The sequence below is a fragment of the Eleutherodactylus coqui genome, chromosome 3, assembly GCF_035609145.1.
Source record: "Eleutherodactylus coqui strain aEleCoq1 chromosome 3, aEleCoq1.hap1, whole genome shotgun sequence".
In the NCBI taxonomy this organism is placed as follows: domain Eukaryota; kingdom Metazoa; phylum Chordata; class Amphibia; order Anura; family Eleutherodactylidae; genus Eleutherodactylus; species Eleutherodactylus coqui.
Genome location: NC_089839.1, coordinates 77695449 through 77712151, shown reverse-complemented (window position 1 = coordinate 77712151; position 16703 = coordinate 77695449). Strand labels below are relative to the sequence as shown.

The 16703-nt window shown below is 43.0% G+C and overlaps 1 protein-coding gene across 2 annotated transcripts in view; it reads right to left on the bottom strand.

Annotated features, from left to right (window-relative positions):
- The window catches only part of RALGAPA2 (Ral GTPase activating protein catalytic subunit alpha 2), a 280005-nt gene that overhangs the window by 220241 nt on the left and 43061 nt on the right, over positions 1-16703 (bottom strand). For both annotated transcript variants that reach the window (XM_066595757.1, XM_066595758.1), the window contains exons 6-12: positions 15705-15882; positions 11238-11353; positions 9030-9168; positions 6318-6517; positions 5408-5638; positions 3098-3274; positions 2286-2423 (exon numbers count right to left, since the gene is read on the bottom strand). In XM_066595757.1, the coding sequence (XP_066451854.1) occupies positions 2286-2423; positions 3098-3274; positions 5408-5638; positions 6318-6517; positions 9030-9168; positions 11238-11353; positions 15705-15882 (1179 nt within the window). The remainder of the gene's footprint in view (positions 1-2285; positions 2424-3097; positions 3275-5407; positions 5639-6317; positions 6518-9029; positions 9169-11237; positions 11354-15704; positions 15883-16703) is intronic.

Below are 16703 nucleotides of genomic sequence, written 5' to 3'. Positions count from 1 at the left end.
TTGCCCTAGAAGAGGCACAGGGTCCTATTTTCAGGGAATGTCTTATTAATACTTACCTAGCAGCTGCGGTCCGGGTCCCTCCCGCTGGTCTGCGAAGTTCTGTAGCTCTGCCGGGCTTCCTGCAATCCTCGGCCTCTGACAGAACATCACTGCCTGGTTCCTGTTCTGAGCCAATCACAGCCATCATGTAGGTTCAGCGAGTGCTGCATTGATTGGCTAAGAGTAGCGCTCGCTGGCCAATCAGAGCCATCGCTTCCTGGAGGCGGGATTCATGAATGCCGCGACCAGGAAGTGATGTTCTATCGGCGGCCGAGGGGTGCAGGCAAAGCTACAGAACCTCGCAGACCAGTTGGAGGGGCCCGGACCACGCCTGCTAGGTAATGTATTATTTATTTTTTTAAAATGTAGTCTAGCTAGGGCTTATTTTTGGAGTAAGACTTATATTTCAAGCCTCCCCGAAAATAGCCAAAAATCAGGGTAAGTCTAATTTTGGGGGAAACACGGTAAGAAGCCCTGAAGATTTGTCAGCAGGATACAGTTAACAGGGTATTTCCATCTCGGGAAGCCAGCTTCAATGTGTTCAAAGTAACAAAACAATACACTCACCCATAAGATGTTAATAATAATAATATTGAGTTTTCTGCCCTCTGGTTGTTTACTGTTTGTTCCCAGGGAAACAGACGGATTCTCATCTGGCAATAGAGGAGACTGGAGTCACCCAATTCTTTCATCTACATCTGATGGTCGGGCTAGCAGGGGTGCATGCGCACTAGCTTTCAGCCCGGCCACCAGCTACCGTTGTGCTCAATTTCTTTCCATAGAGGAGGTGGTTGTAACGAGCAGTAAACAAAAGAGGACAAAGGAATCAATAGCTGCAACATATGGAGAACGGAGCATTTGGGAAATGAGTATCTTATGGGCGAGTGCATTGTTTTGAACTATTCCAGAGACTGGAAACCCCTTTAACCCCTTAAGGGCACGACCTGTTTTGGCCATAAAAGACGAATTTTTTTGGTTATTTTCATCTCTATTTTTCAAAAGTCATACCTTTATTTTTCCATCGACATGGCGACTGCTTGTTTTTAGTGTGGCGAACTGCAGTTATTATTGGTAACATTTCATAGGTACAAATCTAATGTAGTGTAAAAATTTAATTCGTTTGGGAGGGCAGGAATTTAATGCACATCAATGCCGGTATACATCATTTTTTTTCCAGCGTTAATCATACAGCATACAAGGACATGATATTTTTTTTCTGCACACTGGTACGATTAAAACGATACCAAACTTTTTTTTTTTTGCACAATAAAAACTCTATTTTTTTTCTAGATCGTTACATTCAAAACCCCCATAGTTTTTTTATTTTTCCATGGATGGAGCTCTATCAGAGCTTTTTTTTGTGTGTGACAAGCTGTACTTTTTATTGTTACCATTGTGGGGTACATAGGTCTTTTTTCGTTTATTTTTTTTTATACACGATTTTTGCAGTGCTATATATAAATAGTGAGTTTATTTTATTGTACAGGTTGTTATAAATACAATACCAAATTTTTAAAACTTTTAATTTATACAAAGAGGGGAAGTGTGCAAAAAGAAAAAAAAAAGGGCAGGGGTTGTTTTTTTTTGTTTTACATTTTTTATGTCCTTGTAGAGAACTTGAAGTATAAAAGCTCCAAACGCTGTGATAAGCATCACAGTACGTCTGTACTGCAATGCATCTTTGCTTACAATAGTGCTCACAGGCCATGGCAGGCCCAGACACCAGTGTCTGCCATCCGGTTGCCCTGGCAACACATCAGGACCTACCTACATAGCAGAGGGCCAATGATGTTGCAGAGGGAGGTCGCTCTCTCTGTGAATCCTTTATGTGCTGCAATCTACATTGATCCCCGCATGCAAGGGGGTTAACAGCGAGGAACCTGTACTCTCACCAATCCCGCTACTGCAGGGGGAGGCCGGCTATCAAGTCACAGCCGGCTCCCGCTACAGGATGGCACGGTGTCATCTACAGGATGTAAGTTTATGTCCTGTTGTGTTAACTACCACCCTGTTAGGACATAACTTAGAGCTTCCAGCCTCAGGATGTAAACAATGTTTATTGAACGACAGCAAAAGTTTTTGAAGTTGTGAAACAAAATGTATTTTCATTTGACAATAAATAAGAATTCTAAGAACAAAGCAGAATCTTGCTGCTTGTGATATATAACCCCGCACCCCTCGGTGCTCAGGTCCTCGGTGAATTGCTTTGTTCTGCCCACTCACATGTCCTGACATTCTGCAGTTACCTGTAAAGCCGCCTGATCTCCTGCTTTGACATCCATGTTCTCATCCTCGCACACGCAACCGCGGCTAACAGCACTGGTGAAAGAATACGTCCTTCCCCAACTAGACGAGCGCTTGTGTCCAGTCGGCTCTGCTGAGACCTTTAACAAATGTCAGCACATATTAATATCCTTTTCATGACAATGAAACTGAGCAGATTTAGGTAAAAAATGACTAGATTCAATTTCTCAAAGAAAAAAAGTAAAGGCCACTAAGTGACGGATTAAGGGGACCGAAGGCTGTTCATACAACTTGGACCCCCCCCCCACACACACACACACATACACCCCACCCCCTGTAAGAATCTGTTCTGGTCAACATTAAAGAACCACTGCCTCTTCAGCTATGTAACTAGGTAATGACGGGGCTGAGAAATCTGTCTTCAACCAAGCTGTATAACACTAGAGGGCGCTCCAGCTGTGTCTGCACTGTTCTCTCTACTGTAGCTGCGGATACAGCTGTTCTGTTCCAATATTACTCTTTACTAAGAAGTGTCTCCATTAGATTTCATTTGTTTTCTATAGCCCTGTGCCCCCCATCTGTCCCACCACCGTGGAGTGTTTAATTCCTCTCCTGTCCCACTTGTGCTGCCATGCCCAGGTGCACAGCACCCACTCCCTGTCGGACCCGAAGATCTGACAGGGGCTCAGTGCATCAGATGTACACTACTATATGTCACAACTTAACACACTGAACCCCTGATTGACAAGTGTGTTGTCTGTGGCCAAATATATGACTGTCTGAACGGGCCCTTACTGTTACAGTCATCTAGTACCTGCTTGTTATCAGTCTCTGTTGTAGATGCTTCAAAAACTGGCAAAATCTCGTGATCACTTGATGCAGGTTTTGAAGGTTCCTCCATAAAATTAGGCTTCTCTTGCAAGATCCATTTCCTGTAAACTTTCACAACCTTCCTTGTGGCAGAGACATCACAGGCAGGTAATAAGAACGCCTAAAGACATAAAAGCAATGTTTACTAACAAAACCCGATTAACTTTAATCCTTAAGTCCTGCAACACTCTGTTTGGCAGCAAAATCGCGGCCCTGTTTGACATATACACCCGTACAATCTGCCAATGGATAGGTTAAACCGTAACCACGAGAGATTAAACTGGATACAGCTGTATGGAAGAGGGTCTACTACACTATCCTATGCCTGTCTGCGGTATAGTAGCCTGACGTAGGCCAAAGGGACATACTTCTCCCAGCATACATTGTAAGCAAACATCACACGACACGATGTGAACCGGCCCTAAAATGCCAATTTCAATGTATAAAAGTACATGCAGAAGGCTCCAAAATAATGAAACAATGTTTCAAAATATCAGTATTATATCATTTCCTAGAGCAAAAAACACACCATAGAATCCTACAGGCATTTCTACAAAGCCTCGTTCACACCTTCGCTGATATCTGCGAAAACCGCAGATTAAATTGTGTTATTTCTTCCAGGAAATGCCAGAATGCACAACGGCAGCCAAACAGAACCCGTTCTAGTTAAGGGGTACGGGGCCAGCGCCATGTAGGTCTGGTATGAGCTGGATCTAGTAAAGGAAAAACAGAACGGAAAAAGAAAACGCCCATGTGAACAAGCCCTAAATATTCATACATGTTATGCAAAGCTGAGCTCCGTCTCCCGAAACCCCTCCTGCTACTGCTAATTACTCAACGGTATAATGAAGCTCCATGTCATTAAATATATTTGCATAGTAAAAAAAAATACATAAACCTGGAAAAGTTTATAACTACATAGCGCACAAATGTAAAATATCCATCAATATCTAAGTTGATGACCATTTAGAGATTTCACTTCAGATCTACTTCATTATTGCCTTGATGAAGGGTCCTGAGAGGTTTGAAAGCTCGCTATTACATCATGTATTTTTGTTAGCAATTAAAAAGGTATCATATCTACAAAATTACTTGGTTTCTGTTACTGAGAACAATCACACGAGATTCCGCTTGTAACCACTAGATGGCACAATGCTGATGTAAAAGTGTCTTTTAAAGCACAGAATGAGGCTGTGGGACCGGGCTTCTAATATATTGGTACTTGATTGTACGTTACAATGTAAAGGCTTAAGGCACTTCTGTTCGGTGTAGGCCACACAGGATGCTCCAGGCAGGTCAGCAGTGTTTGATCTGTGGGGCCCAAACTTCAACCTTTTGTGAAGAAACCTTAATCGTATTATTGTAAAATGTGACACAGCCTTCCAATATTTTGGATTCCACTAGTGCTGGTCACACAGCGGACAGCTAGATACAATGTACTGTATCAGTGTAAATCACAGTTCTCATCCTAGGGTTCAGGACAGTAGTTAGGCCCCCTTCACACGAGCGCATCAACCTGAGCACAGCGCTTTTGTGCAATAAACCATGCTTTAACACATACGCAGCAATGTATTTTACCGGATTCTGTGCCTGCAAAAACACATACCCCAATTTAAATGGCTAATTAGTGTAACGAGTTCCAGATATGCTCTTTTTCCTGCATAATTACGCAGTGTCCTACACATAACTTAGCATATTGTGCGCACATTTGTGCACCCCCCCCCCCCCCCCCCCCCCATTTACTTCTATGGGCATGCTGCATTTTGTTTTCTTTGCACAACTGAAATACGTAGAAACAAAATGCACATGTGAACAAGCCAATGGAAATCAATGGGTTCTATTCTTGGCGTATTGCATGCACAATTAGGCCTGTGTGCAGGGGGACAATAAACTCTGAGAATTACATGCACTGAAACACTAACAAGCTACAGAGGAGTTGTTAATTAGGAGTAGGTTAAAAGGGGTTTGGGCCTCTGAATATAAACAATGAAGGTTTCCATTCACTGACAGCATGAAAAACTTCTGAAAATGCTGATGATATTAATGTATATTAGAAGGTTGCATAACTTTTAAAAATCCATAGATTGGGTGCATGTACATGCTGTGGATTGCCACTGCAGGTCTAGGAGAATCTCTGCTCATTACCAGGCAGTACCTGGACTCATCAACTAAAACCTGACGACTCCAGGTGCCGCCCTTCAAACAGAGGAGAGCAGCATGCTATTGTCTATGTAACAAGCCCTGGATGACACACCTGTCTGAAGACCTCATTGATGAAGTTGACATAGCCTCGCGTGGACAGGAGAATCCTTTGCACCATGTCGTACACATTCTTATGGTCCTCCTCGATGCTGCACAGGCTGGAGTTGCTGAGTCTCCGGTCTGACAGCGTGCTGCTGTTGGAGTGGTTCTTCTCCTGTTCTTGGGTTCCAGTGGGTTCCACCTCTGCATTCTTTTCTTGGCTCACATTAATCACAGACACTGTCTAAAATGATGTTAAATGGCGTTACATAGTACATTATAAACAATTTGATACACCCCCTAGGAGGTAGGCATCTTGAGTATAAAGCAAAAAAAAAAAAGGGGGGTAAGTAGTAACCCAATAGGTTGTCATCGGCAGCATCTTCGCTTTTACCACTTGGCAGGTCCTACTTCATAATAGCAATGTGAACAGAATTGTACATATAAAATATTGTCAAGAAGTGTAAAATGTAACATCTTTGTAATGTTTCTTAACTTTCTTTGCTGCTTCTGTATAACATGGCTTTCATTGGCAGAGTGCCCTGATCCGGAGGAGGGTATGTATACAGAGGGAAGATTGCCTTGAGTACTTCTAGGGTGAAGTGTTAACATCCTAATGACTGAACGGCACTGCCGCTACTGATATTTTGTATCTATTGAAAAATAGTTATCCATTCTCGACTGGAATAATACATTGTTGCACGTGTTTATAGTTTTGTTTTGACTGCTGGATCGCTGGTTTGGAGTACTTGGCCGCTGCAGACAGGCGTCAGCTATATAGTACATCCAGCACCCACCATGTATACAGCCAACTCAGCTCCTGAGCCCACGCCATAGAGTCCCTCCGATCTGGGCCATACACGTACAGGAAAGTGTCAGAGCATCACTTTAATGTGTGCAGCTATGAAGGCCGGTGACCGTACCTGAATCAGTTTAGGGAGAACGTCTATTCCATTCTTAGTGCTTTGAGTTGATGCTACATATTTCTTTTCCAGGAAGAAGGTGACAAGCCACTTGATGAACACAACGCGAGCGGCCATGTACGGGATTTTTGTGCTATAAAGGTTCTCATTGTTCCGGGTTGTGGTGACATACGCAGGCTTTGGTCTGACATCCGGAATATCTGAAACAGAGAGAAACAGTGTTAATTCCACAGTCTCATTGAGCCAGGTCACTTTACAAGCTTTCGCTGAGATCTGCAAACAATAAGCATATTGTTTTATGCAGCGCACGTGAATGGACCTCTGCCAAGACCCTATAAATATCTGTGCTAATGAAAAACAAAGTCAAAAACGGAATGAAGATGACCTTTCCATCATGAATAAGGGAAAAAAACCTAAACACTGTGTGCTAGGTGTATATACTGCTACTTGTATAAGATATACACAGATTCTGCATATTCCCATGCGAGCCGCCAACAATCTACTGTGTATGAGGATCACTGGAGGTTCTTCGAAGTCTCCCTCCAGCGCAAATAAAAGACAGTTTGGGGTTTTTCTTTATTTTCAGGAAAATAGCTCTTGTTATTATGTGGGCAGAACAGAGGAGACAGCATAAGGCTAATTTCACACGGGCGAGCGCTAGATCAGGCTGTGTAACTCGGCCCGATATCGCACCCGGAAACATTTGATGTCCCGCAGATGCGAGGCGTTCGTGTGTCAAAAATGCCTTCCATCACTTCAGTATAGTTGCGATCCGCCATTGCAGCTTTCATGCACACCGGAGGATCAGCAAGTGTTTCTCATCATTTTCAATAGGAAACCTGGCATTGCACTCACGTGCACCCTGCATGCTGTGCCAAGTGTTTTCCAGCCCTATTGAAAACAATAAGCGATGCCGTGTCGCTATTTTTTCCCGCACTGCGATGCAGGGAGGGGGAAAAAAATAAATTAAAAAAAAATCACTCATGTATAGGACCACATTCTAAAGAATGGAGTTCACATTCGTGCAAGGTTTCTGCAACGCACAAGTCTCACATGATTTTCTCGGCCCTGTGAGAGTGACCTAATAGTTGCCATGTTAGAGTGCATAAAGCATATGAAAATACACTATCCTACCAAAAGTAATTGGACCGCTGACCAAGAATCAAAAGTAGTATTTATTTCCATATGTTAATTAATGGGGCTCCTTTGGCCTTTAATGGGACTGGATAATCTCCGTGGCATACTTTCTACTAATGTCTGATACCCATCAGCTGGCATTTCCCTCCATTCATACTGCAAACATCTGCCAAGTTCTCTTATAAAGATGGAAACCGTTCATATTTCCTGACCCCACGTTACAGTTCATCTCACAGATGTCCAGCAGCGTTCAGGTCTGGACAGTCCGAATATCCGTATCCTCCAACCAACATGAAACAGCACTGGATTTGTGAGAAGGCGCGTTGTCTTGTTGGAGGTATGGCTGGCCATTCCCAGAGTATTGCCACATTATTGTCTAGAATGTCAAGGTTTACCTCCATGTTCATGGTTCTCGTCCCTAAAACCAACAGACGGAGACCATGCCACATAACACATCCCCAAACCATAATGGAAACTCCGCTCTACTAAACTGTTGGCACAACACACCCAGGTGAAAGATATTCCCCAGGATCCTCCACACCCAGGTAGTCCATCTGATGTGAAGATGGGGTAGCATGATTTGTGACTCCACAGAACGTTCTCCCATTGCTCTACCATTCAATAATGGCGCTCCTTGCACCATTGTACTATTGCAGGATGAATGGAGGGACATACCAGCTGAAGTGCATCAGACATTAGTAGAAAGTATGCCACGGAGAGTATCCAATGTCATTAGGGCCTGAAGAGCCCCACTAAGTATTAACATATGGAAACAAATACTACTTTTCACTCTTGCTCAGGTGTGCAATTACTGTTGGTAGGATACTGTATATTCATTGATAAAAGGACATGAACTGCATCAGAGACTGAAGCTGCAAAGAACAGAATTGGTATTAACCCATTCAATTCTTTAGTTTCTGCCAAAGAAAAGCCCAACGACATGCACACTTGGCCAAGCCACACTACTGCTTCCAAGAAACCGTTCGCAGCTGCATAATGTAGCCAACATCACAACCTTCACATTTTACAATAAAGGCCGTTTTACACAGGCGGTTTCTGTGCCACCTGAAGAATAGAATATAGATTCAGGCTGGTTACTGCTGTTCACATGGGCCAGACGTTTGCTGGTATGTTAACACAATCATACATGCCCGTATAGATGGCATTCATCTGCAACTCTGCCCCATTTTACACAGGAAAGTGCTGCCAATGACAGAGCGGTTTTTTTCCTGCATAAAACATGATCACATCACATGGAACTATTATTTCAGTATGCCAACAAGGGCCTAAAAAGGTCCTAAAATGTCAGGTAAGCAATCTCCATTTTACAGGTGACCAAGTAAATTAGGTATTTTTTTATGTTTGTTTGCTTTTTGCGGGGGGCATGAGTTTTGAGAATTTGAAATTTGGCTTGCATTAACTTTAAACACAAGCTAATTTGCAGACACCGATTACAGACGGACCCCACATGGGTCATCTGAGATGTATTCTCTACAGATCAACCAGCCAGCCAGTTTATATACTCCTACTCCAGATGTAGCATATGCACTATAGCAAATAATCTGCTGTCCTTACCAAGTACAGGCTTGTAAAGGTTCGTTAATTTAGTAAATGATGGAAATAAGTGGCTCAGATAATACTTTCTAAATAAGTTAAATAAAAACTTGAAGCCCGTATCTTGGTTCTCCTTATTTCTCCAAGACAAGCTTGCAGCCTATGAAAGTAACCAGAAAGACAAAGTGTTAGAATTTCATCTTAAATATCCAAACAGCAAAAATGCAAAGAAGTCTGGCAGCCATATTAATATACCGTATATACTCGAATATAAGCCGAGTTTTTCCGCACAAAAAGGCAGAAAGGCTGAAAAAGCCCTGCTCGGCTTAAACTCGAGTGAGGTAAAAATAAAAAAATAAAAAATCCTCAATACTCACCAATCAGCGGGGGTCTGTGTCCCCAACGGTACGGCCAGCTGCTGCAGTCTTCTCCCCGGCTTGCTTTTGAAATCCACGCCGTCAGCGCTGTGATTGGATTGAATGCCAGCCAATCACAGCTGGTGCTCGATAAACCAATCACACCCATTCAATGATGTCATTCTGAATGGCTGTGATTGGTTTATAGAGCGCTGACTGTGATTGGCTGGCGCTCAATCCAATCACAGCGCTGACGGCGGGGATTTCAAAAGCAAGCCGGGGAGAAGACTGCAGCAGCTGGCTGCACCGCCGGTGACATCGCGCCAGGGATACAGACGCTGGCTGATAGGCGAGTATTGCTTTTTTTTTTTTACCTACTATATACTCGAGTATAGCTAGGCTTATACTCAAGTCAATAAGTTTTACCAATTTTTCGTGTTAAAACTTATTGATTCGGCTTATACTCGGGTCGGCTAATACTCGAATATATACGGTAATACTGTATTAATGAAATGGATAAGACAGGTGAAAAACCCTTTATATGCTATAATCTGGTGACAAGTAAAGACTTCTGCATAACACAGCAAGTTTGAAGCTAACCTGCTGTTTTAGATGACATTTTAGTAGGAGGAATAAGCTGTCAGGAGGAATAACACTAGACTTGGTCATTAAACAACTTGTACATGGAATTTGCATCTGCAGGCCCCATTTTTAATTGTCAGTTTTTCCTAAGCTGGAGGGTGGAGACTAGCTGTTAGGAAGCCTCCCATACACTGGACATAAAGGAAAGGAGATCCTGCTCCATTGTCACTATCTTTCATATACAGAAAAGCAGCAGCATAGAGGACATTATACAGGAGTACCAAGCCGTGTAGATGTAAATCCAGCACTGAGATGAAACGCTGGAACCTTCAGTGGCAGGGACTGGGTCCCTGCCTCTTTTTCACTTTGCCGCCGCTTCCTTCCCTCTCATCCCTCTCTACAGACTTATAATCAGCATATAAAAGATACCTTTACACAGAGCGATTATCGCCTGAAAAATCATTTGAAACAGCGATTTTCAGCAATGCACACAGCCACCGACCGGGCACTAAGCAAGTAATCACTCAGTACTTGCTAGTCACTTCATTTCAGCTCGAAGCGGTCAACTTCTCGCTCAGTGTAAACAGGTGATGTTAAAGTCTTTGAATGACTGCCTGTTCACTGTGAATGGGGGCGAGCGTCTGGAAGACATCTTATGCGCCCCTCTGTCACCATTCTCTGAACAACTATCATCCCTGTGTGAAAACACAGGAGCGATAGTCATTGTGACAGCTGTCATGGACCCAACAATTGTCCCATGTCAAGGTAACTTCACCAGATCCCTCAGTGAGCTTTTCAGGTCAGGAAACAAGGATAAGGAGTGAAAGTGCCTCAGAAGTGGAGAAAAAAAACATTTTTCTTTAATAGTATATAAAACCTTTGTAATATATTTATATCTTACTAAAAGTAATTGAACACCATAACAGGAATCGAAAGTAGTATTTATTTGCATATGTTAATACTTGGGGTCTTTTCGCCACATATTTGCAGGATGAATGGAGGGAAATACCAATTGAAGTGTATCAGACGTTAGTAGAAAGTATCCAATGTCATTGGAGCCAAAGAGGCCCACTAAGTTTTAACATGGAAATAAATACTACTTTTGCTTCTTGCTCAAGTGTCCAATTACTTTTGGCAGGATGGTGTATTCCCTTTTCACCATTGATTTATGCAAAGTTTGTTGAAACAACAGTGCCTATTTAACAGACTTAGGAAGTAAGGAATTGCTAAGTTAGCAATGTACAACTACCTATGAGCCTAAAGGACCAAAATAAGCAGTCCTTGCACTTACCTGTATTACCATGTACTTCAACAACATTTGTAAGAAAAAGGAGCTGGGGTCTTCAGGGGTTTTTTCACCAGACACCGCTGGTATGAGAGGCGCTATGTCCTCAGGATAAATTTTACCTAAAAGAATAAAATCAGTATTAGAAACACAGAAAACTGATGGCAGCAGAAAAGCACATAGTCATCTAGTCTGTCCTTATGTTATTTCCCTCTGTTAGGGCTCATGCACACGACCGTATTCTCATCACGTATTACGCAGGGGATTCACGGCCACATGACATGGAGTCCATGAAAGTAATAGGACTTTCATTGATCCATTCACATGAGTGTGTAAACCCTGTGTGTAGATTCGTGCAAGGAAAAAGAAAAAAAAAAATTGTACCATATTCTATTTCTGGGCTTACCACACAATATGAGCCCTTTTATTTCCTATGGGTAGCGTATGCAACACTGTCCATACATAATACATTGCGTATGGGTAGCGATTTATACGCAAGCCCACTATGAAACAGAGGGAAATTTAGAATTTTTTTAAAAAAAGTCACACTGCGCATGCGTAAGATACCCGGTCATGAGCAGTACACTCGCTGCCATACATGGTCTCTGCCGGCATCACACACACCGGTAAGGAATGAGCCCTTAGGACAGATCTACAACTTAACTCATAATAGTTAAAGGGGTTATCTAACCCTTATAAAAACTTGTAATATTGGAAGCTGTGCGCCATTGTTTTTTTTTAATCGTTCTGCGTAAAATTTCCCTCAGTCAGTGGCTGCAGTCATGAGCCGTACTCCTGGCATCACCGATTAGAAGATGGGAGGACCACGACCAGCCACAACGGGCACTTGGTAGCCTTTTGTAAGCCAAGACCTGGAGGCCCGTGGCTGGTTCCGTATTTGATCGCTAGGGTAAAAACATGAGTAGTGAGTTCTACAACATTTGTGGCTGTTTGTAAACACGTTGAAGAGTTTGATTACTATCTGTTTTTTGTACAGATGTTACAGGGGTTCAGAAATGACTAGGACTCATCCTGGCATGATGGAAGGGGAGAGTTGATATCTGTGTTGCTGGTTAGAATGAAGTTGCTAGTCACCACTACAGCCGTCACAGATCTTTCAAAGACTTCTGAACAGCAAATGTGTCTCATAATTCAAATAGGGAAGATGGAACAATACCTCTGCAGCACTACCTATTGAAAGTCAATGTTAGACTCTTTAGACAAGCCTTATAACATGACCGGGAATTGAAAACCAAGCCAGAATCCATACACAGACAGCTGTTTCTGGGTTTTTGCCCCTCAAGGTGCAGAAGGTTTCTGGCTTGACAAGTGAGAGGCCAATAGACATGAGTCAGGAAGGGTATAATTTCTCCTTCAGGAGAGCACCTAGACTTATAAGGCCATGCATGCTCCTCTGGGAAATATGCAAATAAGGGAGATGGAAAAATAATCTGCAGCACCACCTATTGGAAGGCAGCATTCCTGCAAGTCAGTATTAGACTCTATACAAGGCTTACAACAATGACTGTATATGGATTCGGCTTGATTTTCATTTCCCAGACAGCTGTTTTAGGGTTTTTGCCTCTCAGTGCACAGTGGGTTTCTGGTTTGGCTGGGTGAGAGGCTTATAGATGTCAGGAAAGGTATGGTTGCTCTTTAGGGAGAGCCCCTAGAAGCTGTGAGGAGACTTATAAGGCTATGCATGCTCTTCTGAGAAATATGCAAATAGACAATGGAACAATGCCTCTTTAGCGCCACCTATCGGAAGGCAGCATTTCTGCAAATCAATGTCAGACCTTTTAAAAGTGATTGGGAATTGTCAAATCGGGACTTTAAGCAGAGTGACAACCACTATGGGACCTCTAATGGCAGCCATCTGGGTTGTTACCCAATGTAACCACAAGCTGAAGAGATTTCTAACAACTTGTGAGTAAAATTTATGTACTGGAGATGTATTTCAGGACTAAATGCTTTCCAACAGCATTAAGTGCATATTCATTCCTTGTGTAATAGTGAATAGTATTTAATATCTGCCAGCAGACATGCTAACTATTGCACATACAGTGCAGAGTGTTACATATTTGGAAATGCTTTACTAGTGTGAATGTAATCCTTCCCAGTGGCCATGCAGCTAGTCAGGTGCTGAAATGAGCACTTAACCCCTTGAGTGGCAGGTTTCCTACCACCCTGTCGTGCCCACCAGGGCAGGTTTTTTAAAATGGTCTAATCATTGAATTTCAACTAGTTTTGCAGTTGCGTCTCAAGAGCCATAACTTTTTCATTTTTCCATTGACATGGCCATATAAGGGCTTGTTTTTTGCGGGACAAGTTGTGATTTTTTAAACAGGGGGGAGGAAAAAAAGAAATGGGGAAAAAAGAAAAAAGGGGCCATGTCATTAAGGGGTTAAATAATGTATTAACTTCCTTCTCTGGGTCATTACGACGCACATGTATACCACATGTTTGATTGTATTTTTGATTTTTTTACAAAGTAAAGGGAGACAAGTGTTTTTTTAATTTTTTTAATAATTTTTTTACTTTTTTTTTTATTTTATTTTTTTAAAATTTTTTATTTTTTTTTGTCCCTTTAGGGGACTTCCACAGGGACCCATCAGGACCCCTGATCACATTCCAGGGGTCCGATGGTGACAGCCCTTTACATGCTGCAGTCACATAGACTGCAGCATGTAAAGGGTTAACACAGCAGAGATCGGAGGTTTTCGCTGATCTCTGCTGTAAGAGCTAGTACCTAGCTGTCCTCTGACAGCTAACAACCAGCTCTCCCTGCCACAGAGACCATCGGCTTGCTTCTGACAAGCCGATGGTCTCTATGGCAACCTGTAAACAAACCAGGAGGTTGCCGACATGTCGGCAATATCTTCTGCTGGTTTTTCAAAGCCCTTGCACTGCTCTGTGTGGGTCTGTGCAGGCAGAGCACACTGTCACAGCTTGTGGCATTGTGCTCTGCAGCTCCCATAGTGATACATAGCCCGGAAATCTTCCGGGCTATGTTGCTATGAGCAGTGGAGCTCGTCACGGAACTTTTCCGGGCGTGCCACTCAAGGGGTTAAAGGGGCTGTCCTTCTTCTAGCTATTGATGCTCTATCATCAGGATAGGTCATCAATAGCAGATTGACAGGAATCTACTACCCAGGACCCCCCTACAATCAGCAAGGTTTCCACAGGTCAGTATCATAGTACTATTAATTATTAGGAAATTACAGTACTAGTGTTTCTGGTTGTGTAATGCACCAGTGCTACATGGTACATCCATCCTGACCTCACACATTTTACACACAGCTCTACTATATCCATCTTGATTCCCACACATTACACACACAGCTCTAGTACATTCTGATTCACACACATATCACACACAGCTCTACTACATCCATCCTAACCCCACATATCACACACAGCACATGAAGCACACACAGCTCTACTACATACTGATTCATACAAACACACACAGCTCTGCTACATGGTGCATCCATTATGATCCCCACACATCACATACACGCAACTGTACTACATCCATCCTCATCCCACACATCACATGACACACACAGCTCTACTACATCTATCCTGACCACACACATCACACACACAGCTCTACTTCATCCTGATTCACACACACACACACAGCTCTGCTACATGGTACATCCATTATGATCCCCACACATCACACACACAGCTCTACTACATCCATCTTGATTCCCACATAAGACAAACACAGATTGGCTCTTCCCACAGCAGTGACATCACCGCAGGTCCTTCAGCACACCGTATCTCTGTGCTGGTGGTAGGTCAGTGTCTTCTGTGAGGAACGCTGAGTTGTGTTTGAGATAACAGCTTAATTGTATTCTCATTTTATTATTTTTGTCCTCCCCTTTTCAAGAGCCCTAACTGTGTTGTTCTTCTGTCGGTCAGGCTCTGTGTTTTATATATTTTGTAGGAATTGACTTCTGCTTGTGAGCAGGAAAAAGCGCAATTCCATAGCATGTTATGTGCCGGATTTGCTGCAGAAGCTGCAGATTCAGCAATTCAAATCCCGCCACGTGCAGATGGCCTAAGACACCGGCCAGTGTTCCCAGGCATCAGGCCACTGCTGATCTGCTGCTGATGACCTCTGAATACATCATCAATTGCTAGTAGTGGGACAACCCCTTTAAGTAAAGGCCTCTTATCCAATTCTGACTGCAAAGATCCCCAACACAGGTTCATACTGAACATTTCCAGCAGGACACAGACTATAGCAATCCATCACTGTCTATGGGAAGTCATAAGCTTCTCAATGATGAGACTGCAGTTATTAGTTGACGACGTGGCATTAGTCACAATGCAGAGCACTCTGAACACTGCGCATAAGAAGCCATCAATTATACACCTCTGTTTAAGCTACTGCAGAACAAAGTAGTTCATTAATGTAAAGTGAACGGCATTAAATAAGCAGTTAATAGCACTGTCACTAACCATCAGGTAAATTATAAGTAGGATTTATGAGGATATCCAGTGTGCAAGGACCTCGAGATGACATAACTGCAGGAAAGCCGGGAACAAGACATGCAAATATTAGCGCCTGCTCCTCTCCGCAATTTGTCTGCAGCGCTTGAAGCCAGAGAAGAAACAGCCGCATTCCTTCACATCGTATCTAAAGGATGAAAGACAATGTCATATAAACAGGATGCATGTGCCAAGGGATGCCAAGAGCTAGACATGCAAGACAACAGCCCAGAGGATGTAACATGCAGGCAGAGAAGAGTACAAGGGCTACTATCGTGTGCTCCCAGGTGGCCGCCACATAGAAAAGGCTCTTTCATTCCTATTATGCATACTAAAAGCCATATCTTACATCTATTTTACCATCATCCTCATCGGCACCGCTGGGGTCAGGAAACATGGCTCCCTTCCACAACTGCCATTGGTCCATAATGGAAGCAGCCAGTTCTGGATCAATGCTCTGAGAACAGATTGTACGAAGGTATGGAGAGGGCTTTCCCCTACTGTATCATATTGCTACTTTGTTTCACTTTCGTAACTCCGTTTATACACATTTGTGTTCTCACTGCTTTCAGCTACATTGTAAAGTGTCATGGAAGACAAGTTTTATAATAGGGTCAACCAAATTGGCTTAAACTTCATGGGCATGGCTGTTTTCATGATTCCGGTCACCTCTCCACTCATTCCCCGGCTGGATGTGATATTCTGGAATTAGAGGCGGTTGTAGAGGTGGCACCTGCACCTATTATGGTATCCATGTAAAAGGATCTGGATGGCCATCCTAAAAGGGATTGTCCAGGAGTGCTTTTTTCTCCCTGGAATGAATGCTGCACTTGTCCAGGGATTTCTGGTATTGCAGCTCAGCACCATAAAAAGGTTTGTACTGGGATCACAGTTATCCCCTACCCACAGGATAAGAGACAACTTGCTGATCGGTGGGGGTCTCACTGCTGAGACCCTGATGATCTCAAG